The sequence below is a fragment of the Microtus oregoni genome, unplaced genomic scaffold (genome assembly GCF_018167655.1).
Source record: "Microtus oregoni isolate MIOR12 unplaced genomic scaffold, Mior012 000005F_ref0000423, whole genome shotgun sequence".
NCBI lineage: Eukaryota > Metazoa > Chordata > Mammalia > Rodentia > Cricetidae > Microtus > Microtus oregoni.
Window position 1 is genome coordinate 63,360,925 of NW_024543064.1, and position 25,048 is coordinate 63,385,972.

The following is a 25,048-nucleotide window of genomic DNA, read 5'->3' on the forward strand; positions in this document are numbered from 1 at the left end:
AAGGCCAAATGTAACAAAACACAATATGGATTTCACAATACAAACTGCTAGTTTTTAATGTATCCATAATGAAAAAAATTCTATAATGAAAGATCATATCAAATATAGATTTTTATATTAAAATTCTTTTCAAAAACTACAGTCACATTAGAAGTTAATGTCGCTGGGGAGTTAAATGACGAATCTAAAAACAAACGCACATTACAAGTATTCTTTTGTTCTTCGCTTACCATGATGCAAACTGCAAGGAGTTAACCTTTAAGGGTTAAAGAGTTTAATCAATGTCAATGCCTGATCTTCTGACGGCGATAAAGAACAGTCTGTCTAGCGATACCCTACAGAACATCCCTTTGTCAAGCCACAAAGCGCCCAAAAGCTTGTCAAGTAAGTTACCAGAAACCTCTTTGTGGTTAGAACTCAGCTCCTTCCTGCTTGACCTATTATTTGATATTTGACCACTTGGTTGCAAGACACTTGCTCTTTCTAGCTGAAATGTCACTGGGGCATCTTGTCAGCTCCCCGACATCTCGGCCTGACATACAATTTTACTTTTGTGTGCTACAGGGCAGAAAATGCAGGGCAATGGCCTTGTTTTAAATTCTGTCAGCATCAAAGACGGTCGTCACTCTTGGGTCTTACCAACAACAAAAACAAAAAAAAGGAGTCTATTCTGAAGGTCAAAGCGGCCGTTACCTTGAAGTTTTTCAGCTTATACTAAACATATCACCTGCTACAGTGGCGTGGGAACTGTCCTTAGAAAGTGCCCAGGCGGACCACGGAAACCTTCCCAGCAGAGCCGCTCTTCCTTCGTTTCAAACACAGACTTGATAAAAGGACAAGGTTTGCAATGCCTACAGGGACCAGATTCGGCAGTTAACTTAACTTGTTCAAATGGGCAAGTGGTATCATGTAGCTTTCCAAGGAGCAAGCTGACCTTCTCACACTGACCAGGAGTGACATTAGTGTGCGGGAGCAGAAGCGCCCACATCATTTCTGTTTTGCACAACCTGCTTAAAGTTTGCAACTAAATGCTTGTCTTCCGCCGAGCTGACAAGAGAGAAGAGGGGCTCAGTGAACCATGGCAGCGCTGCCATGAAATGACAGGAATCATTGGCATACATTTCAAATAGCTCTCTCAATCCTATTAAAGTACTGCGGTCTGGCTTGAAAATAGACAAGTATGAAACAACTTTGATAGATAGAGACTAAAATGGCTTATTGATTTTTTTAAGTCTGAGGGAAATTACCCAAAATGTGTCATTCTTTAACATTTAAAAATATGTTACATAAAAATGAGCAACTGTGATAATAAATAAAACTTAGGGAGGAAAAAGTGGGTTATTTCATTATTTGAGGAGACAGAGATTCCTGCGCACATCAAGATACCACACAATTTTTTAAAGCCCACCCTCGCTTGTATTAAACAAACCTCAACTGAAAAGAAAATCCCCCTTCAAAACAATTTTAATTGTACCATTAACTCTTCCTCCATTTATTTCATAAAAGTCATAACCCAATCTGAGATGGTCTTTTGGCATTAGCAGGAATCACCGCAGAGGACGACTGAGAAGATGTTAGAGAATGGGGTGCTGTATTTATGAATGTCTCCTTTAGAAAGGTGTAAGTTGTATCAAGTTCCGCTTGCAGTGGAAGAAAGTCCCCAGCTGTGTCCCCAGGGAGGGCAGCTCTTGGAGGGATGGAGAGGTTGGAATGGTCTCGGGATCCTGTCTGTGGGAAGAAAGAAGCACAATGAATTTTAAACTCTTAAGTAGACTCTACAAAGACAAACGAGGAAGCGGACAAGACTGGAGGTGTAAAGCAGACGGAGCTTGCCATAAGTAATGTACGTGAAACTACATAAAGGAAGCAATCTCCAACTGTAACTGAATCAACTCATCCTATTGCAGCAAGCTTTCTTGTTGGACTATCTTTAGATCACCAGCCCCCAAATAACACAGAGACTTATTGTGAATCATAAAAGTTGGACCTTAGTTTAGGTTTGTCCCAAACTAGCACTTATAAATCAGATTAATCTGCTTCTCTTAATAAACGTTGTGCCACATGGCTTGGTTGCTTCTGCTCTGTGTCTTATGTCTGACTTCTTCACAGTCTCACTGGCATCTCCCAGAGACCTCTCTGTTCCCGAAAGTCCCCCCTAACCTTTCTACTTAGCTATTGGCTATTCCACTCTTTATTAAACCAATCACAGCAATGTATCTTCACCCAATGTACAAATATCCCATAACATCCTATGTCACGGGTGTTTCAGGAAATGGAGGAAGAGCAGAACTTTGTGTAAGTTTTATGGCAAGAAGTCAATGCAACCAGGCATTTTCCAGCTCAGCTTCAATTCTTTGGTCGTACACAGAGCCAAACCCTAGTAGAGTTTGTTTCATTGGTTTATAAGTGCTGTATGGACTGCTTAGGAAATGATCCACGGTGTTCATTTCTAAATTACATTTAATGACTTAATTCACAGGTTTAACACAAAGAAAAATATGTGAATCCCAGTGATTTCTAGAAAATAATGCACTATGAATAGATTCTAGTGAGGACTTATGTTATACCTTCATTAACAGTATAACAATCCAACCTGCTTTGATGAAGACTGTTTTAACCATCTGGGAATCATTTATAACATACAGATTATACTGTGAAATCAATTTCTCATATATAAACATATAAAACATGGGTAGAATCCAAAATCAAACTTTAAAACTGCTATATACCCATAAAATATTTGAAAACAAATTTAACATTTGATAAAGCTACAATTTAAGGCTTAAGAAACAAAATACCAGTGAATAGGAGTTAATATTAATGTGACTGAAGCCTTAAACATGAAGCAGGTGCTATTTTAAAACATCTACACATATAAGAAAATAATTATCAATTTTTAATCAGAATTTTCCAGATTCTCAGCAAATGAATGCTGGTGAGGTAATAGGGTCAGTTATGAGTGCCCACTAAAACCATTCCAGTTTACAGAGCTTTCAAAACACCCTTCTTTTGGATTGAGTTTTGATAATAAAATAACATAAGATATAAGAGTCTGATTCCCTATGTCATGTTATACAAAACTATTTCTGCATGTGGAGACAAGGAAGAAACCACTGCTGGCGTTAGGAACATATTAGAAATTCTACTGTTGTATGTGTTACCAATTTTGTAGATTTTTTTTAAAGTACAACTGGAGAAAATCGATGTCTGCATCTAACACCTAGTTCAGCAATTTTCTTTGATCTCTGTTCTTTTGATTTCTTGATACTCCACCGCAAGCAGATAGCTGATGGAAATCATCTCTTTTTATGCTGGAAGTTAATAAAAAAAAAAAAAAAAGTGCCCACAGTGGCTACTCAGCTATCTCCAGGAAGCATGGGGTTTAGTGGGTCCCATGGAAGGAAAAGAACACCCAAAAGCATGCACCAGCCCTAGACAGCAGGGCTACGGCTCACTCAGAGCTGTCGTTCTGGGCCTGGGTACCTCAGGCTAAAACCTGAGCAGAGGCAGAGGGGGTACCAGGCAGAGGGGGCACCGTGGGCAGAAGAGGCACCGCGGGCAGCCTCACCCTCCCAGATTTTCTGTTCCAGAGTCACATCCAGAACTTCGGCTGACTGTGTAAGGTGGTGGCCTCACTACCCAATTGGGCTTGCGGCTGGAAGTGCTATATGCCACCTCCTAAGTTTTCCTCTGCAGACCTAGGCGTTGGCAGAATGCTGAAGGAGCAGAGGACAGTGGGGCTGGACTCTCTTCCTCGCTTTCTTTACCTTCCTTATGACAAGGGTTTTCAGTGTGGTTAGGCGAAGCTTCAAATTTTGTTTTTAAGTCTTTCAGAATTTTACAATGTTGGTAAGTTACATAATGTGTACTGCTGCAACTCACACAGTGAAACTGTAATTTGAATATAATACAGAGTGATTATATCAGGTACTGAGTGCTCTGTTTTGAGAACATCTCCCTTTTATTGTTAGCCGAACTGTGAGCTCCAGGCACCAAGGTATAAACCCATCACACTTTTGCTGCTCGTTCTAAGACTCGGAACATTTTGGCTGTTCTCTCTCCAGTCCACCTCCCTCGATGGCAATCACCATTCTACTCTCTGCCCTATGAATTCAGCAGATTCTCAATGGTGTCCCCTTACATATAACGGGGAAATCAGGCGTCTGTCCCGGGCTAGGCGTCTTTCACGCCTACCAGCGCTGTCACACATGACAGGATTCTTTACTAAGTCTAGTAGTATTCCAATGTGCAGATACTTCAGATTTGTCTACTCACTGACTGGAGGACACGGGGGGGGGGGGGTGGTTGCATAACTTGACTTGTAAAAAGCTGCTGCAATAAACACGGCATGCAGACATCCCTGCAATGCTGACTTTAAGCAGTCTGGGTAAATATATAGAAGCGGCACAGCCCAGGGTGGGGGTCATATGATAATACTATTTCAGGTGGGGTTTTTCTTCTTGTTGTTGGTTTTCTTTTCGTTTTAGAATGAGTGTACATCCTTATGCTTCAAGTTCTAGTCTAAGAAATCTATTTGTGAAAGGAGGACAAACAGAATCAGATCAAGGGATCTGGTCCCCTCCTGGGGCTTCTTCATTTTCTACTGTTTGCCAGTAGCAGAGATGCATGCAGCTTCCTGAAATCCGCTGCACTTGAAGCCTCCCTTTTACTCCTGTGAGTCCTCCAGTCCAGTACTTGAAGAACCAGAAGGCCGCCCTTCAGGGAAAAGCTCCGCCAAGCGCTGCAGTCTGAAGACTGTGCAGGTCTAAGTATCTACACAGGCTAGGGTTTGCCTGCTCCTGCCCTTCTCTTTATGTGTCTAATTTTGTGCGTGTGTAAAAACTCCCTTTCATCTGATAGAGTGTTTTTACTAAATGACCCTGAAAATCTGTGTGTAGGGTTTCTGTACTATTTTAAATCAATCTCAACTTTTGTACATTTATTGAAACTGCCTTGGAGAAAAGGGGAGGGATGGAGGGAAGAAAAGAGGAAAAGGGGAAGGGGAAATAAAAAGGGAAGAAGGAAGGAAAGAAAGAGAGAAGACAGCAGTGAGAAAAAAGAGAGAATACATATTTCCTTAAAGATTTTATTCCTCAACGGCCTCTCGCCAGCAGCCAGGCTTATATTTGTGTAAATAAAAACAAATGGCTGCTTCTGCTACTAGAATCACTTGCTACACTTTTAAAAATATGTTTTTCTCATGAAATGAGATAAAATTTGATTTTAAGTACTTAGCCTCAAAAGAGCCAGCACAATATCTAGTGAAAGTTTGATCTGAAAATTTGATGTTTAAATAACAATTAAATATTAAGAATTTTTCTTGTTGCAAATAATATCAAAAGACCTATGGAAATGCTTTCTTAATGTAACAAAGAGGTAAGGATAGTAAAATAACTTTGTAGCAGAGATCAATAAGAGTTAATATCATTATCTGATCTTACACCCTAAGTCTGAGAAGCCTGTGGCCGTTTAGACTTCTTCATAAACTGTTTAGAGTTCTGGTCGTCTCATATAACTCTAAATTTGGGCAATTTTTAAAGAAGAAATTGGTTCCCTGAAATAAGAGCTAGGTGTCATGTGAATCACGGAAGCGCTTTTATCTCCTCAATGAGCTGTAAATGATTCTATTAGAGTTGTTTCAACTGATCAGGTAAATACACATTCACAATACAGAATGCACCTACTAAATTTCTGCACTTAAAAAATTGGTGAAATGCAGTAATTGAATACACCCCGTAGCCATTTTTTAAAATTATGATTTTCTAAGAATGTTTCCAAACAATAAATAAAGCATTCATCTAATAATAAAATAATCACACAACAAGTTGTCTATAAATCAAAGCCGAGCATGAGCGGAGGCTTCTAAACAGCTAGCGCAGGCCCTGTCTCCAGCGCAGCACCCATGATCCAGGTGGGTTTTCTAGGACTTATGGTTAGAGATGAGGGAAAGCATGATTCACTCACATGCAGATCATGCTAAGCACCCAGGACAGTGGAGGTTAGCAGACTGCAGCATGCTGCCCAGTTCTGCTATGACTGAATCAGCCATTTGACATGGTAAGTTAGCCTTCCAAAGTCTTGAATCAGGGAAGCACAATTCTTAGTTAAGGGAGCCACCTTAGGGTTGGCAAGAGTCTTGAACCTAGAGTGGCTCCCAGGTGCCCCGGGCAATGTCCCCAGTTAGTTCCTTGGGCAGGTGAGGATAGGGAACCTGAAATGACCCTATCCTATAGCCATACTGATGAATATCTTGCATATCACCATAGAACCTTCATCTGGCGATGGATGGAAATAGAGACAGAGACCCACACTGGAGCACCAGACTGAGCTCCCAATGTCCCAATGAGGAGCAGAAGGAGGGAGAACATGAGCAAGGAAGTCAGGACCATGAGGGGTGCACCCACCCAAGGAGACAGTGGGGCTGATCTATTGGGAGCTCACCAAGGCCAGCTGGACTGTGACTGAAAAAGCATGGGATAAAACCAGACTCTCTGAACATGGTGGACAATGAGGGCTGATGAGAAGCCAAGGACAATGGCACAGGGTTTTGATCCTACTTCATGTTCTGGCTTTGTGGGAGCCTAACCAGTTTGGATGTTCACCTTCCTAGACCTGGATGGAGGGGGGAGGACCTTGGATTTTCTACGGGGCAGGGAACCCTGACTGCTCTTCGGACTGGAGAGGGAGGAGGAGAAAAGTGGGGGGAGGAGGGGAAGGGAAATGGGAGGCTGGGAGGAGGCGGAAATGTTTTTTTCAATAAAAAATAATAATAATAATAAAGGAAAAAAATAACATATGACAGTCAATTGTGACTGTCTTAGAGAAGTTCTCAATAAAAAAAAATAAGGGTTGGACTCCTCAACTCTGAAATACTGCGAGTCTGCTACAGCTCCATGTGTGCTGGTGTATAACATACTAGCATCTAACTTCTGTTTGATGCTAACTTTAAAACTCAGGATTTCTTGATATAATACTTACAGTTTTAATTTTGAGAGGTAAGATAGACCATGATAGACCATTCTTCTTTAGATGTATATTCCTATTAACTTTTTATTGATTCTTTGTGGATTTCACATCATGCATCCTGATTCCAATCACCTCTCCATCTTTTCGCTTCTACTCTCTGCCCCCGTGATCTGCCCCCTCAAAACAAAAATTAAAAGCAAAAGCAAAAACCAAACCAAACAACAACAAAAACACATTGAAAAAGAATCTCAGCATGGAAGCTGTAGTGTGGCCCAGTAGACCCTTTAGTTCATGCATCTTTACTTCTAAGTGTTCACTGCCATGAGCCATTGGTTCGAGACCACTGACTTCTGCTACACTAAGGATACTGGGCCCTCACTGGAACCCCTCTTGGATTAGATATATATTCTTTCTTAAATTTTTTTTTGATTCTTTGAGAATTTCATACAATGTATTTTGCTCATCTTCACTCCTGCTCCCCCTTAACTGTGACCAGGTCTGCCCCCACCTCCCTACCCACCCCCTAACTTTCTGCAGACTTTTTTTCTTTAAATTTAATACCCATTGACTCATATTTCTGGGCATGGAGCATACCCATCCACTAAAGCATGGGCAACCTACCAAGAATCAAACCTTAAAGAAAACTGACTCTAGCCGGGCAGAGGAAGTGCACTCCTTTAATCCCAACACTTGGAGGCCCAGGCAGGCAGATCTCAAGGCCAGCCTGGTCCGCAGAGTGAGTTTAGGACAGCCAGGGCTACACAGAGAAACCCTGTCTTGAAAAAAAAAAAAGGAACGAAGAAAAAGAAAAAAGAAACCTGACTTTCCCTCCCACAGAAGCCATCACTGTCTACAGCTCTTTTGAGCCCCTTGCCCACTCCATGCTGCCTGGCTTGATCTTGCGGGCTTCTGTGCGTTCCTGAGGGCAATGGTCTTGTCATGTCCAGAAGACATGGTTTTCTCCTCCCTGACCTCTGACTCTAACAGTCTTTCCACCCCCTTCTGTAGCGTTGGTCTCTGAGCCATGAGAAGATGTCCCATTGTGACTGATTCTGAGGCAGAAGGAATGCATACTGTCCGCAGCTTTTGTGTAAACCAAAACTCCATTCAGTTAAATTCTGTAGTATACTTTTTGTTACTGTAATCTCCAAGCTGGCATTTCAAGCCCGTATGCTGCTGGCTGCTTTCACACAGAGTGCGATAGCAGTGTTTATATTGATGGCAAAACCAAAGCCCCCACAGAGGGAATGACAATGAGACTCACCATTTCCACTCTGATTCCTAATGTGTCCTAGCGCTAGACTCTCAATACTTAGCATAAAAAAATTTTCTTTCCCCCAGAAATATTTGTGTGTCATGTTCCACCTCCCTGCTTTCCAGTTCCATGAGCTGGAGTCATGGGACACCACAGTTACACAACCAGAACTGGAACTAAGGCAGGAAATTGTGTTCTCCTGTGGAAAATTCACCGCCCTGAGACACAAACACGCACATAGACATCCACCTTCAAGCACACACACATTTATACATGCGCTCACACATACATCTGTTATTACACTAAAATACTTATTTCATGAAGCTACTAAGTCTAACTTCCAGTTTGTGATTCCAAACCTTGCCTAGTGTTTTATATCTCCTTCTCCCTCTAGGTTAGCACAGACTAGCTTGACTCGAGCTTACTGATGAAGGAATAGGGGAGGAGGCAGTGGAGCTTTAGAAAGAACTCTCTATGGTCAACAGACATCCTAAAGGCCCCACATACCTACAGATTTAGAAAGGTCAATCATAAGAATAAAGAGGAAATCAGAAACCTGGCAGAGACACCTACACACTTGTCACACCATTTTGTTCTCCAGCAGAACCCAGCTCCCAGGTCTATGTCTCAATTCAGCCGCAACAGCTTTCCTGACATGGAAATTTGATGGATTAATGACTCTGTGTCTCTATGCTTCCCCACAACCAGGATCTTTGCTGTGCAATTTCTGAGCTTTCTGCTCCCCTGTCCAGCCTCATCGACATTTCTCCTGGCGCTGTGCAATCCAGTTCGTGCCAGAATGTACTCCACAGTACACACCCAGCCCTGCTCCATCCATGTCTTCCTTGCAGGTGACTTCTCTACCCTTCAAACTCTCTGGTCAGAGCTTCTTTCTCTGGTAAGGGCTTTCCAGATCCTCTCCCTACCTTTTCCCAACTACACTGATGACAAACATCCAATCAGAATTCATATTTCCTTGTAAGCATTTATATTTATTTCTATATTTTTGGTTTTCCCTTAGAACCATGAGCACACCATATGATGAGATAAACCATGACTTTGTATCTCTAGTATAGACACTTAGCTAAGACTAAATAAGGCTCCTGATTGGTGAATGACTAAGTGAACAAACCACCAATATTATCACTCTATGGTTTGGGTCTCATGTTGATATTTGATTATTTTATGCATAACAGAGTATATCTCACATAGAAGTCCCACAACACAGCAGAAAGAAATGAGCTTTGAAGCTAAGCCTTCCAATTTTGTTATCATTTAGTAAGTATGTGATCTTTGACAGATTATTTACCCTATTTGGGCCTTTATCTGTGAATCCTTGGGATTGCTACAAAGAATCAATGAAATAAAATCCACAAAAATGTAATAATTTGTGTTTGACTTCTCTTTTCTGCTCTTAGTGATAGCAAATACCAAGTTTATTTTTATTTTTATTTATTTATTTATTTGGTTGGTTTGTTTTTCCTGACAAGGTTTCTCTGTGAAACAGTCCTGGCTGACCTGGAACTCACTCTGTAGACCAGGCTGACCTCTAACTTATAGAGAGATCCGCTTGCTTTTGCCTCCCTAGTGCTAGGATTAAAGGTGTGTGTCACCACCGCCTGACTCCAAGTCTATTTTCATAGTTAACATCTATTAGTTTGTATGTCAGGCACCATGGTAGGCTCATCTTGGTAGCCATTACATACATTCTCATAACTCAAAGAGAAAAATCCCATGAGTTCACATATCTTTTTTTAAATTTATTTATTTATTTATTTATTAAAGATTTCTGCCTCCTCCCCGCCACCGCCTCCCATTTCCCTCCCCCTCCCTCAATCAAGTCCCCTTCCCTCGTCAGCCCGAAGAGCAATCAGGGTTCCCTGCCCTGTGGGAAGTCCAAGGACCATCTACCTCCATCCAGGTCTAGTAAGTTGAGCATCCAAACTGCCTAGGCTACCACACAGCCAGTACGTGCAGTAGGATCAGAAACCCATTGCCATTGTTCTTGAGTTCTCAGTATTCCTCATTGTCCGCTATGTTCAGAGAGTCTGGTTTTGTCCCACGCTTTTTCAGACCCAGGCCAGCTGGCCTTGGTGAATTCCCGATAGAACATCCCCATTGTCTCAGTGTGTGGGTGCACCCCTCGCGGTCCTGAGTTCCTTGCTCATGCTCTCTCTCCTTCTGCTCCTGATTTGGACCTTGAGATTTCAGTCTGGTGCTCCAATGTGGGTCTCTGTCTCTGTCTCCTTTCATCGCCTGATGAAGGTTAATATTCAGGAGGATGCCTATATATTTTTCTTTGGGTTCACCTTCTTATTTAGCTTCTCTAGGATCACGAATTATAGGCTCAATGTCCTTTATTTATGGCTAGAAACCATATCTTACTGTTGAAGAAACTAGGGCTCAAGGGGTTAGAATTATGTTGCCACAGGTTACTGCTTGCTGTAGCAGAGAGAGCTGTGAATTCTGATCTGGATCAATCGCTCAAACATCAACCACTGTCCTCTCATGCCACCCAGAGCAGAGACTGTCTCGGGTTTACTTCACATCACAGCCATTTTATATGGTAAAGGTTCAGCAGTCTTGGTGACTGGACAACACAAATGTATTCATTGTGCTGGAGGCAGAAATGGATGCTTTATTTGGGGAAGCACGGCTGTAGCACAATCTAGGCTCTGCGTAGCCACCATGGCACAGGAGATAAACCAGCTACACAGCATTGACATGGAGCAAAAGTCCCAGCCTTTTTACCAGGGCTTTAAGCTGTTGTTAGGTCCCAATGTGAAATTTGGAGCTGAAGCTGTGAATTACCCCAGAATATTTAACTTAATTTTAAATTATTTTAAAGATGTCTTGTGCCTGACAAGATAACAGCTCCATTGTCTGCTCTTGGATGTTTAAATTTCCTGGTGTGGTAAGAGCTGGAAAAGGAAGGGAAAAACTTTCCTGGACAGCTTTTGTTTTTTTCTTCTCCCACTTCCCTTCTCATCCCACACTTGGTTTGTTCCTGACTTCTTATTTCCTACATACGTGAGTGGAGAGCTCCAGAAATGAGCAGGAAAAAAAATCACCTTTTTCCTGTCTTAGAAACCTGTATTTCCAAACAACTCAGAGAGAATTCAAAATGTAAATATATTCATATAATCAAATATACAAAAAGAACAAGAACTGTACAAACACAAGAATACAATGTAGGAAATCCTTGGGTGAACCGGTTTTTAGATATGTGTAATACACACGCTAATCACAGGAGTGACTGTCCAAACTTACAAGACTTATGCAGTTAAAAGTAACTCAGGTCTATGTGTATTGCATGTATGTCTGTGCCCGCATACACACACACACACACACACACACACACACACACATGTATACATAGGCATATGTGTATACATATATGGTATACAATAATATGTATATTGTTTTCATTTAAAAACAAACATAAAAGTACATTCATTCATGAACAGCTTTTTTTCTAGAAATGAAGCATTAAAAAATTAACTTTGGAATGTGGGTCATAAAAAAGCACTAAATTTTTATATTTCTCCAGGATTTCTTATGTTTAAAATTATTTGCCTCATTAGCCAAGGCTGTAAACTGAGTTCACAGAATTGGAAATACAGGTGACTAACAAATAAATTGGAGGAAATAATGCATCCTTATCAGCAGTTAAGAATGGGAAATAAATGAGATATTTCATGCTAATGAAAAGTGATCTTTAAAAATGATGGTACTGAGTGTTAAAGAGGAGGTCACAGACTGCCAGTTATTGCACACAGTGATGGAGCACGGTGACCATGTCTGGGCAACTGTCCTGAACACTGTGGCTGAACAGCTCCACGATGATTCAGTTCCTTCTAGTAAGGGAAGACAAAGTCCAGAAGCGATCCAATATCCAACCCCAGAGGCACAGCTGGAGCGCTACCCTCACCTGCTAGGGCACAGTGCGGTACAGACCTACAGCTTTATACCTTCAGGTTACACAGGCAAATGCTTAAGGCTGAGCAAGGGTCAGCAAACATTTTCTACAATAGACCAGATAATATCTGACAGGTAATATTTGTCGGCTATACATTTCTACAATACCTAAAATGTGTCATAGAAAATATGTAAATAAATTATCATAATTATATCCCAATAAAATTTTGTTTACGGGCACTGAAATTTAAATTTCAATCATTTTTATGATTCATGAAATATTTCTTTGACTTTTTTCTACAACTTAAAATAATTGAACCATTCTAAGATTGTGGTTGGAATGAAAATGGCCCCCAAAGGCTCATAGGGAATGGCACTATTAGGAGGTATGGTCTTGTGGGAGGAAGTGTGTCATAGTGGGTGGCCTCTGAGGAATCAGAAGTTCAAACCAGGCCCAGTGGCTCACTTGCTCTTCCTGCTGCCTGCTAATCCAGATGTAGAACTCTCAGCTCCCTCTCCAGCACCATGTCTGTCTGCTTGCTGCCATGCTTCCCACCATGATGATAATGGACTAAATCTCTGAAATTGTAAGCCAGCCCCAATTAAATGTTTTCTTTCATAAGAATTGTCATTGTCATGGTGTCTCATCATAACATAGTTTTAAATATGGTTGTTTTCTTTAAGATCTTTTTAAAAGGTGTGGAGGGGTGTTTGCATGTGTGCATGCATGCATACATGAGTACAGGTGCCAGAGGAAGCCAGAGGCGTGGGTTCCCCCCGGAGCTGGAGTTATAGGCGGAGCTCCTTGAAGTGGGCGCTGGGAACTGAACTCAAGTCCTTTACAGGAGAAGCAAGCACTGGCAAGAGCTAACCAGTCTCTCCAGACACCAGGGTTGTTTTCTATTCAGTTCTTTGGGTTCCTAGTATGTATTGGACATGAGCCCTCCTTGGATGTACGCCCTAATTGCAATCTGTGGGCTTTCTCTATGCTTTGTTAAATGTTTCCTTTGCTATGCAGAAGGTGCCTACAAAGTATCAGATAGCCTTTCCAGTGACCTACGCACAAAAAAAGTTCCCTATTTTCAGAAGCAATTACTAGTCCTTAATTAAGCTCTATACTTGAACTAGCTCTCCTTGAATCACAATTTGCCAAAGTAACTAACTATGCAAAGAGACGACTGCTCTCTTCCTCCCGCAAGCTTTAAACAGCAATGCAGCTGAAAGATCCCCAGCTGGAATGAGCCAGGTTGCCCCGTTCTCTGATCTACTCACACAAACCTGTGCACCCTGGTGCAGTCCCGATCCAGAGCACCACCATTTGCCGCTCCTAGATCTGTAATCCCCATGTCAGGTCCTGCCTCGGATGTCCTAGAGGGCTCCCTGGGCCACACAGGTGATGTCACCACACAGACTGGCCATATCTCACAATCACCTCTCAGTCTTCTGAGAACTGTGGTCAGGCCACTCTGTCTGGAACCCAGTGTTAGCAGATTCTAACTCAAAACATTCTCAGCCGCCAACTGGGAGCTCCTTCGCTAAAAGAGCAGGGCCAGTTCCTAGAGCTCCACAGAGGTCACCCTCTCCACTGCCCATCTTCTTCTCTGGCTGTGTGCAAAAAAATAATGCCAGTAGTTGCTCATAAACTCCTAGGGCTTTCTTTCAAATTAACTACTGCACATCAGTTTGTTAGGAAGGTCTGCACGTGTTTGAAGTGGAGTTTGGAGTCAGAATAAGGTGTCCCCTAGACAATAATTTCAAATGGACCTCAAAACTCTTAACTGGAATTTTTCATCAGTTCTTCCAACTGCCTCGCTTTCCCCATTCTTAATGCATTTGTTCACTGACGTGCCTGAGGCTGCATCCAGGGCCTTGTGCATGCTGGGAAGGCACTCACCAACCAAACTACATCCCCAGTGCCCTAAATGCATTTTAATTTTTTAAACAAGTCATTCTTTTCAACTGTTTCCCACCTTATCTCTTCTTTATTGTATATCCACTAATTACTTGAGAATACTTAAATTTACTATTAAAGATGAGCAATAAAGCGCGATAAATGAAACTCCTAAGAAGCATTAAGCACAGATAACAAATCAGCAAGTAATTTTCAAGACACAGACAGAATCCATCTGATAAGAATAAATAAGTAGCTTATAGGACATACTACTCTGTAACGAGTGATGGAAAGACTGCATAAGGTAGAGATTCTAAAACTGGCCCCAGAACTGCAGTTAAGCCCAGAGCCACTCAACGGTCTATGTGGCAAACACCACCCTGAGTCCCTCTTGGAAACCATGTCTGTGTAAGTGATTCTCGGAACCTCCTTTTCAAACTTTATCCCTGGTCCTCCTAACCTTCAGAATGGAGCAAGTTGATACAGTAGCAAGAGGTATGTCATCCTATGTCATCCGAATATCACTTAGCTGCTTAGCTAAAAGAGCAGCGGCTGTGACTGCCCCTGCTTGCTCCTGCTTGCTCCTTAGCGCCTCCTTTTGCTTTAATCCGCTGAAGCACCCTTGGGGCTTGGTCCTGTGCCATCTTCAGTTTCACCTCTCTGGGAAAACTTCAACAATTTACACTGCTATAGTGACGTAGCCTCCCACAGACCCTCACCTCTGCTCAGCAGAGTGAGGATCCCAAAGCTTGCCCCGCTTCCCACTGCTCTGGGCTTAGGAAGAGAGCCTAACTCCTACCAGTTTTCAAGATTCATGCCTGCTCTCCCCTTTGCGGCAACATTTCTCTGCCATCCATCGCCTTGCGCTAGGGTCAGGGGCCTCTCCTTTTATCCTAACGACCCTCTGCTTGTTTAGACCCCCACCATCTAATACGGTGACCACATGTCAGTGGTTACACATTCATCAGAACTCAAATTAAAATTGAAGCTCATTTTCCTACTCACACAAGCCGTTTCCCAACCACTCAGACATGGTGTGTTCTAGTGGACGGCACTGGCTTGGTGACCATTTCTACAAGAACACAGGTGTGGGCGGGTCTGTTTATTTCTGTTTTCCAGGGCCCTGTGCAGTGCAGACACACAGTGGGTCCTCTGCAAGCCTGCCTACCATTAGCTGAGTGAAGGAGTAAATGAACTCCAGGGGGAAGAACGGTTTGATATCAGACGCTTTCTGAAAACGTTTTTATCTGTACTCTGACTTGATTTTCTTTGATTCCCATTTCCTTCAGCCCCTCCTTTTGAAATGTCTACAGCTTCCTCACTCTTCCCGTCTGTTCGTTGTTTAGACCTTGGGTAGCTACATGGCGCTTTGCCTAGGCCTCTCAGAGAAGCGAGGGGAGGAAGCCTGAGAAGGGACACTCGTCCACGACTCTCATCATGTCCATTCTCAGGTCACGCGACAGGACATCCTGTGGCAGGGAATGCACAGCACTCCCGCTGCTTTAATTGCCCATTTTCACCTCCTCTCGAAGAAGACTCCCTTAGGAGCTAAATCTGGAGGTGATGTAATGGTTTGATGTAAACCTTCAAAGTTTCCTTTGAGGTGGACGTCTATCTGCTTGAGTAGAAAGGGGGAAAAGAAGGAATTTACATTCACTTTGCTAAACATTAGCATCTTTTGTTCGATCATTTGAATGCAGGAGAGTTAGAGAGAAACAGCTTGGAGAACAAGAGTTGACATCCACAGTGGAAAATCTTTGAAGGTGCTTGGATTCAATGAGGGAGAAAGTGAGCCGAAACCATATTTCAGCTCCCTCACTGTGTTCCAGTCAGCGGGAACTTTGTGACAGGTCTCTGTCTCTCAGCTACACTTGACTGGCTTTGGCTGACATTCAGCTGTCAGACGGCAACCCTTTCCCAGGCCCCTAACATGCTCCACAGCTTCACCCAATTAACTCCCTTTCACTTGCCACAGCAGCGAAGAGCTTCATAATAGGTGGTCGGGGTGCGTGGTGTCTGCCTGCCCTCGAACCTGCTCACGCCCAGCAAAATGTTTAACGACTTTTCTTCTTGCCTGTGTGCTCAGAACGAGGATGACACAATTTAGTCATTTCATGGATTGAACTGGACAGGAAATCTAGGAAATATTACAACAATACATTAAGTGGCTCTAAAATAGGTCTCTGTGATGAAAATTGAGTGAATATCAATAATTTTTCTGGAAAAGCTTGTGAAGCTACTCAAAGCATTTTTGGATGAAATGCATTGTACTATCAAATGTTTCTGGCTAAGATGTAGAATTTTTGTGACTATTTTGAAAAATGATCAGAGTTGTTCATATATTTTCTTTCATCTCCCTCTATGTTCAGACCTAAGTATATCATCAGTTTTCATTCAGGGGTTCTGAGAATCTGAAGATTATGAAAAGAATAAATGTTACACTGAAAATAAAGGAAAGAAACATAAACTCTATGGCCTTTGCAAACCTATATCATAAAGCTACATGATGAAGACAGCACAAAGGGTTATGGTTTTAAGATGGGGCTTTTATTATTGACATTCAAATGCAGATCCCTATAGAGATTCAGGTAGGCTTGTGATTTCAATTCCAAATAGTCTATCCATAATCACAGGTGAGAATCTAATTAAAGGATAGGGAGTTGTAGCCTCCACCCGCAGAGCTAACCCCAGAAGAGATAACTCAGTGCCAGGCTAAGGGGTCCAGCGATAACTCGCCAGTCTGAGTATGCGCAGACTTCTGAAGCTCTTAGCATCAGGTCTTCAAGCAGCTGTTTTCCCGTGGTGTCTCCTCACACTGAAATCTTCCTCTGCATAAAACTAGCATGTGCTGAGCACAGCTCCCGTTCAACTGAAGGTGGGAAGCAATGCGAGTGCAGTAGTGGGTAACTTAGGAACCACCCATCTGAATCTAGAATCTGGTTCATCGCCAGCTCCTCTTTCAGTACCCTCACACAGATAATTACCACTTGTGACTTGCATTAGTTAGCAGCACTTATATAATTTGTTAAAAATACTTCTACAGTGCCAGAAAGATGGCTCACCGGTTAAAAGCACTTGCTATTCTTGCAGAGCTTGGGATTGGTCGCTAGCATTCATGAGGTAGCGAGAAACCATCTGTAATTCCAGTTACAGAGGATCCAACACTATCTTCGAACCTCTGGGAACACCAGGAATACATGTGATGTGTCAGATAGATAGATAGATAGATAGATAGATAGATAGATAGATAGATAGATGTGTGTATATGTGTATGTATATATGCACCTATGTATATATGTGTGTATATCTATATGCAAGCAAAAGACTCATACACATAAAATAAATCTAAAATAATTTTTAAAGAAGTACATATGTGTCTGTGATCTCTCTCTCTCTCTCTCTCTCTCTCACACACACACACACACACACACACACACACACTCGCACACAAAGCTATCAGACCCATGAGTAAATGTATATCATTTCATTCTGCCGATGACATAATGTGGTGCTCAAAATAAGGACTTGGAGGATTCTGAAAAGGCATCATTGGCGAAAGCACCAAGGACCATCTACACAGTGACAGCCCTGGCAGAACATGACTATTTGGACCTCTAGACTCCTCTAGGCTGTTGGCCTCCAGGGAAGCTTGGACAGCTGTGCTTCATCTTGGCCTGCTTCGGCACTTACTGAGCATCTGTCCATTCGCCTCACCAGTCCTCGTGGCCAATCCTGTGCACAAGTTCGAGTACAGCGTACAGCAGCTCGAGTGGCAATAGAGCACAGACCCCCTTCAAGCATCAGGGCCCACGACAGCAGTGGAGAGGAAGGGATTTATTGTTGTGCACCTTCCACGGCCCTGCCGCTGCTGAAGTGACAACAAGAGGGTTTCAAGTGGAAACCTCTTCTCCCTCTCCAGTCATTATTCTTTTCTGAAGTCAGACAATAAGGTGAGAATATTCAAAACCTTCTTCATACATGTTATACAGGTTCAGTCAGGAAGCATTAGGGAAAGTTACAGTTTATACCTCACCTCATGGTGACGCTTGGCATTAGAGACAGCCACAACAACCACACAAAAGCAAAAGGAAAACGAAGAACAGAAACCCAAGAAAAGGTGTGGGGTTTGTTTCCAGAGTCTACACTGTTAAATTCAAATGACCAGTATACAATAACGCCAACAAATCACTAGGAATCTAAAGAATAAGAATAAATGGCCCATTCAAAGAAAAAAAGCAAATCAAGAGGAAATTGATGGAAGGTGTGTAAGACAAAAAAGTTTTAAAGTTTTTTAAAATTTTTTTATTTAAATAACTTTTTTCATTTATTTTATATACCAACCAGTTTCCCCTCCCTCCTCTCCTCCAGTTCACTCCCCTTTCTCATCTACCCCACTCCCCATCCACTCCTCCTCCATCTCCACTCGGAAAGGGGCAGGCCTTCCATGGGCTTGCACAAAGCATGGTGCATCAAACTGAGGCAGGACCAAGCTCCTTCCCTCAAGTCTAGGTGGGGCCAGGCATTCCAGTATGGGGAACAGGTTATCAAAAGCCAGCTAAGCACCAGAGACAGATACTGCTTCCACTGTTAGAAGATTTACTAAAAGATAAAGCTACACAATTGTCAGACACATGCAGAGGGCCTAGACCAGTCCCATTCAGACTCCCTGTCTGTTAGTCCAGTGCTGTCCATGAGCTCTCACAAGCTCAGGTCTGCTGTCTCTGTGGGTTCCCCTATTATGACACCCCTGGCTCGTATAATCCCTTCTTCCTTTCTTCCACAAGACTCAGCACAGTACTTGTCTGTGGATCTCTGCCTCTGTTTCCATCAATTACTGGATAGATTATCTCTGATGGCAATTAGGGAAGTCACCATCTGCTTACAGTAGGTGACCAGAACCCTCTCTTAGTTAGGGTCATCCTCCTGGATTCCTTGGTGTTTCCCTGGCACCAGGTTTCTCCCTAACCCCAAATGTTCCCCCATCAAGACGTCTCTTTTGCCACTCTTGCCCTCCATCCTGCCTCCAACCCACCTCCAGCACCCAGTCTGTACAAGCTGCTCCCTCTAGTTCCTGTCCCTCCACCCCTGCCTCAAGTTTACCCAGATCTTTTCTACTTCCCTTCTCCCAGGAAATCCATGCATCCTTCTGAAGCAGAATGCATCAGGTGGGGGGAATGCAAATTAAATAATCCTGCATTATCTCCAAATCGCACAATAGCTCAATTTTTTCTTTATTAAAAGGGAAAACTCAAGAAATAGGAATGGGGGTCCAATATCCAGGTGTGGAGAGTGTGAAGGGGGGGCAAGTGGGCAGGACCACTGGCTTTTTGGTACCCAAAGCCATGCCTCAACCTGGTCCAGCCTCTCAAAGACCATTGGCTGAAGGAGGCTCTCCATCACCTCCCCCTTTTATCTAAACAAGAGAATTCTAAACCCAATACAAAACTATATACAATAAGAACAGATATCAAGTATAAAAATTAGTATAAACAATATCAAGCAAGTAACATGCTAAATGTTTCAATAATTATTCTAACCTAAGGAGTCTAAGTCTTGTGTTAGAAATGGCTTGGCTAGATCATAAGAGGACAGTAACTATGACTATCTAATCTTCAACCCCATTGAAGGCCTGAGAAGGGAGATAATATTACTTGAGTAGGCAGGAAGGTCAACCAAACAGCTTCCAAAATGTGCAGTAGATGACAGAGACACTGGCTACCTAGGCAATCATTCAAAGTCTCATTTGTAATGTTGAAGCAACCAACTTTGGCTAAGGCCTAGAGTAACCGACAGACCATTTTCAGAGGCAGGAAAAATTTTCAAAACTGTCTCACTCTGTTTTGGCAAGGCGTGGCAGTACTTTCTCTTGTATCTTGCTTGTCCATTCCAGACACCATGCATTTTGTCAGTGGTCGAGGCATGGGCAGTTCCTTGCCCAAAGGCCAAGAAGAAAACAAGCTCCAAGTGGAGTGTCTTCAGTGCTCAACATTCTCTTGGGAATAGTTTGGTGCTGCCAGGAGCAATTGTGTCTCACGTCAACAGAACCATAACTTATTTTAATGCCATGTTCTATAGCTCTTTGAAGTGGTTGAAGATTATCTATCTATCTCTGGAAACTACAATCTTTATGTATCTAAGAAAACCTGATTAGTCTAACTATAAGTATAACAAACATGAATAACTATTGACCTATAATACTTAATACCTGTATAATGGTACGAGACAATTGTATTCTGTCAATTATGTTTTAAATAAATGCTGATTGGCCAGTAGCCAGGCAGAAAGTATAGGCAAGACAACCAGACAGGAAGTACAGGTGGGGCAATGAGAACAGGAGTATTCTGGGAAGGAGGAAGCTCCCTCTCCAGTCCTGTCCAGACACCAAAGAAGCAGGATGTGACCTGCCCCACTGAAAAAGGTACTGAGCCATGTGGCTAACATGAATAAGAATAATGGGTTAATACAAGTTACAAGAGTTAATAAGAATCCTGAGCTAATGGGCCAATCAATTTATAACTTATGTAGACCTCTGTGTGATTTTCTTTAGGGCTTACTGGCTGTAGAAACAGGGCAGGACAAAAATCCCAACAAGTAGGCCCTCATGTTATAGCATAACTTAAAGACAAAGACTTCATATTAGAATATTAAACAATCTTTAAAAAACTGTGCAGCAAATGATGCCAATGACCTCAAAATGTAAGCAATGTATAAGTACCTTGATCAGAGATAGAAATGTTTAATGCAATAAGATAAATATATCCTAAAAATTGTATCTATATACAAAATGTCTTAAACAGAAGTAGAAACATGCATGCATACAATCTGACAAAATAATTTGCATATGTGTATAAATATTGAAAACAGAAATAGGAGCATATTCAATATAACAAATATAATTTGAATTTATATCAATATACGAGAATCTATAAATCTATACCAATGTAAATTGTCTATAAATAATAGCTCACAAATATTCACTCTATTGCTCACTATTATTATTATCAGTATAAGCTCACACTACTCTACCTATTATTCCATTCAATTTTTCCATTTTTTCCCCAAAGAGATCTCTAAGCCTACATAATTTCCATTCCAACCCCCAACCCTATACAATTAATAATCAACCCCTAAATGATGTCCTTCACCCTAAGGACAAACTTTGTTGGGAGAAGGGCCATCATCTTCTAGAATTACTTCCAGCTGTCATGGGGGCGAAGTTCATTCTATGGGATCCTGTAAAACTAAAATGATGGTTAAGTTTCAAGATTACTGTCTGGTATAATTGTAAATTGTCTCTGAATAGTAGATAGGGTTTTGTCTGAAGTTTATATTTGGAGTTCTGGCCAGAACATAGTAAGAAGGGGCACCATTTCAGTGAACCAAGTTGGAACCATCTTGACCAGCTTGTACCCAAAAACCAGTCTCATATTAGCACTATCAGCATCATGACGTCATATCAACCAGGTGGAGTCATTGTTTGGGGTCCCATCTTATTCCTGAAAACTTCAAAGATTACTGCATGAAAATCTACTGTTCATTGTGGAAAACACAAACATTATTCATATAGACATATATTCAATGAAAGATACAATATAGACAAAATAGGTATGGAGAAAAGTAAAATTTTTCCTAAAATCTTTATTTCTGTCCCATACTAGATGGCTCCTGACATGAGACAGAAACTCTGATCTTTTTCTTTTAACAAATGCTTGGATTTAGAGAATAATAGCCATTGTCCAACTCCAAAACCAGATAGACAGACAGGCAGACAGACAGACAGATACACATATACATATAATGAATTTTTAACCTTCAGATGACCTGTCCTCATAAGTCATATTCTTTTTTGCTTGGTATCCTTTCTGAATAGTTATTTTTTCTTCTTTAGGCATCTAAATGTCCAGGGTCTCTTGACATTTTTTTTTTGAGGATGTGTATTTTCTTGCAAAGACAAGAACAGAACCCTGTCCCTACCCTCATAAGGTTTCTTTATGACCTGTATGATTCTCACCTCTGAGGATGAGCTATCATTTCTCTATCTCAAGAGGTTTCTACTTTTCAAATTGAATCTTTATTAATTTTGATGGTATCCATAGTTCAAGAGAAAAGCCCCTTCCCCAATATAGCACATCTCCTGGTTTTCATTCTGAGGTCAACACATCCTTAAAATATACCACCTGATTTAATTCAGAGGTTTTTTTTTCTATTATCAAGTGTCTCTCAGCTGTCATTGTTTGTTTCTCATTAGCATTAAAAAATTTAAGGCTAATAAAGTATCATGCAATTTATTTCTGGGGGTATTTTCCATCCCTTTCTGTTTGTTTAACATATCCTATGTAGTTCAATTTGATCTTTCTTTAACTGCCTGACCTGTAAGATTATTTGGTATACCTCTAATAAGCTTTATATTATAATAGAAAAAAACTTTCATTTTCTTAGAGACATATGCTAAATCATTATCTGTCTTTATTTGTGAAGGTATACCCATGATACCTATAACTTCAAATAAATGTGTAATTACTGAATCAGCCATTTCTGAGCTCAAGGCAGGTGCCCATTGAAAACCTGAATAAGTGTCAATGGTGTGGTGTATATATTTTAATTTTCCAAATTCTGTAAAGTGGAACACATCCATCTGCCAGATTTCATTCCTTTGAGTACCATTTGGGTTACTCCCTGTAGGTAATGGTATTTGGTTATAGGAAGAGTAAGTAGGACATCTCTTTATAATCTCCTTAGCCTGTTGCCATGTAATAGAAAACTCTTTCTTTAAACCTTTACTATTGAGATGATGTTTTTTATGAAATTATGAGGCTGTCAGCACACTTACAATCAATAATAGATCAATTTCTGTATTACCTTGTGCTAGAGAACCAGGAAGTCCTGTTTGGGATTGGATGTATGTTACATATATGAGACAAAACCTATTCCTGATTATATCTGGAACCTAAATGAATAATGAAGTCAATTCTGTATCATCTGTCATAAATTCAGTGGTTTTAATATATAAGAAAACTCTGCATATTGCAAATCAATAACTAGGTTAATGATTTTAGGAGGTTCTTTAAAATCCCGTAGTACCAGGAAAATAGCATATAGTTCTGCCTTTTAGACAGAATTATAAGGACTTTGTTCCATCATACTTAATCCTTCTGATTTTTAACCTGCCTTTCCTGATTTATTTGTATTAATATAAAATGTTCAGGCTCTAGTTATTGGAGCATCATGTACAATTTGAGGAAGAATCCAAGAAGTTCTCTTTATAAGGTTAAAACTATTGTTTTGAGATAATTGCTCTTAATCTCTCTAAAAAAATTAGCATAAGCTCTTTGCCAGGGTTCATTGTGTTCCCATAAAATTTTAACTTCATCAGTAGTAAAAGGCACTATCATCTCTGCTGGATCTATACCTGCTATTTGACAAAGTCTCAATTTTCCTTTTATAATTAATTCAGAGACCTTTTCCATATAAGTTTTTAATTTTTTTATTTGGTTTATGTGGCAAAAAGATCCATTCTAAGAGGCTAGCTTCCCTCTGCATTAAAATTCCCATAGGGAAAACTCTGGAAGTCAATATGACTAGAATGAAATTAAGATCTGGATCCACCTTATCACCATGATCCTCCTGAAATTTCTCTTCAACAACTGTTAATTCTTTCTCAGCTTCAGATGTTAATTCCCTGTAACTATTTAAGTCTTTGTCACCATTTAAGGTTTTGTTTAAATCAATTATTAGATCAGGTGTTATCCCAACAGCTTATCGTAGAATGGAAATGTCTCCTAACAATCTTTAAAAGTCATTAAGAGTCCACAATCAGACTCTACTAATTTGAGCCTTTTGTATTCTAATTTTCTGTAAACCTATTTTATAATCTAAGTAATTGACAGAATCTCCTCTCTGTATTTTTTCAAGAGAAATTTGTTTAATCCCTGTTTAGGCAAAACTTTTCCTGACTTTTTCAAACATCCTTACTAAAGTATATGCATTTAAATCAGATAGCAAAATGTCATCCATGTAATGGTAAATTATAGACTTAGGAAATTGCTTACATATTATTTTCAATAGCTGACTTACAGACTATTGGCACAGGGTGAGGCTATTGAGCATTCCCTCAGGGAGGAGGTCCACTGATATCTCCTAGTAGGCTGAGAATTATTATAAGTAGGCACTGTGTAGACAAATTTTTCTCTGTCCTCTTCTTCTAAAAGTATAGTGAAGAAACAATCTTTTAAATCAGGAACTATTAAAGACCATCCTTTTGGTAATAGAGAAAACAGAGAAATTCCAGACTGTAGAGAGCCCGAAGGTTGAATAACATTGTTGACTGCTCTTAGATCTGTCACCATTCTCCATTTTCCAGATTTCTTTTTAACAACAAATACAGGGCCTCTGCACTCCTAGATCTCATCTCGCCTGCCCGTTTTTTTCCTTTTGTCCCCGGATCATCGGGCTACCAGGCGGTCCTGTTTAGGTACTGAGGAGTTCCATCTGGACAGATGAGTGTGCGCTTTCCAGGAGCGGACTGTCCCAGAAGAGAGCACAGGCCCCCCTCCCCCAGCTCCTTCCGCAGGGCTGTCTTTCTTACACATGACCCCCCCTCCCTGCCACAAGCCTGCGTTTTCTGCTAGATACTCTGCTCAGGAACAGTTTTCTGCTCCTACACTAAGGCAACCCACCCAGAGCGGTGAGTGCCTGCCTACCGGGCAGGCCTCAAGGACCTCCTAAAGGGAGCCCGGGCACCTTCAGCCTGTGCTCCAGGGGTACCTCTGCACTCCTGGATCTCCTCCCGCCTGCCCGGTTTCTTCCTTTTGTCCCGGGATCATCAGGCTACCAGGTGGCCCTATTTAGGCACTGAGGAGTTCCATCTGGACGGGCGACCCACCCAGAGCGGATCTCGCCCCGCCTACCAGGTATTTTCCTTTTGTCCCCGGATGATAGGGCTACCAGGCAGCCCTGTTTAGGTACTGAGGAGTTCCATTTGGACGGGTGAGTGTGTGTGATCCAGGGGCAGATTGACC

At 41.4% G+C, this 25,048-nt stretch overlaps 1 protein-coding gene across 1 annotated transcript in view; it reads right to left on the reverse strand.

The window, feature by feature from the left end:
* Positions 1-1,165: 1,165 nt before the first annotated feature.
* Ccdc171 (coiled-coil domain containing 171) overlaps positions 1,166-25,048 on the reverse strand; it is a 341,586-nt gene continuing 317,703 nt past the window's right edge. The window contains exon 26 of the mRNA XM_041652374.1: positions 1,166-1,728. Coding sequence (XP_041508308.1) covers positions 1,507-1,728 — 222 coding nt within the window. The 3' untranslated portion in view covers positions 1,166-1,506. The remainder of the gene's footprint in view (positions 1,729-25,048) is intronic.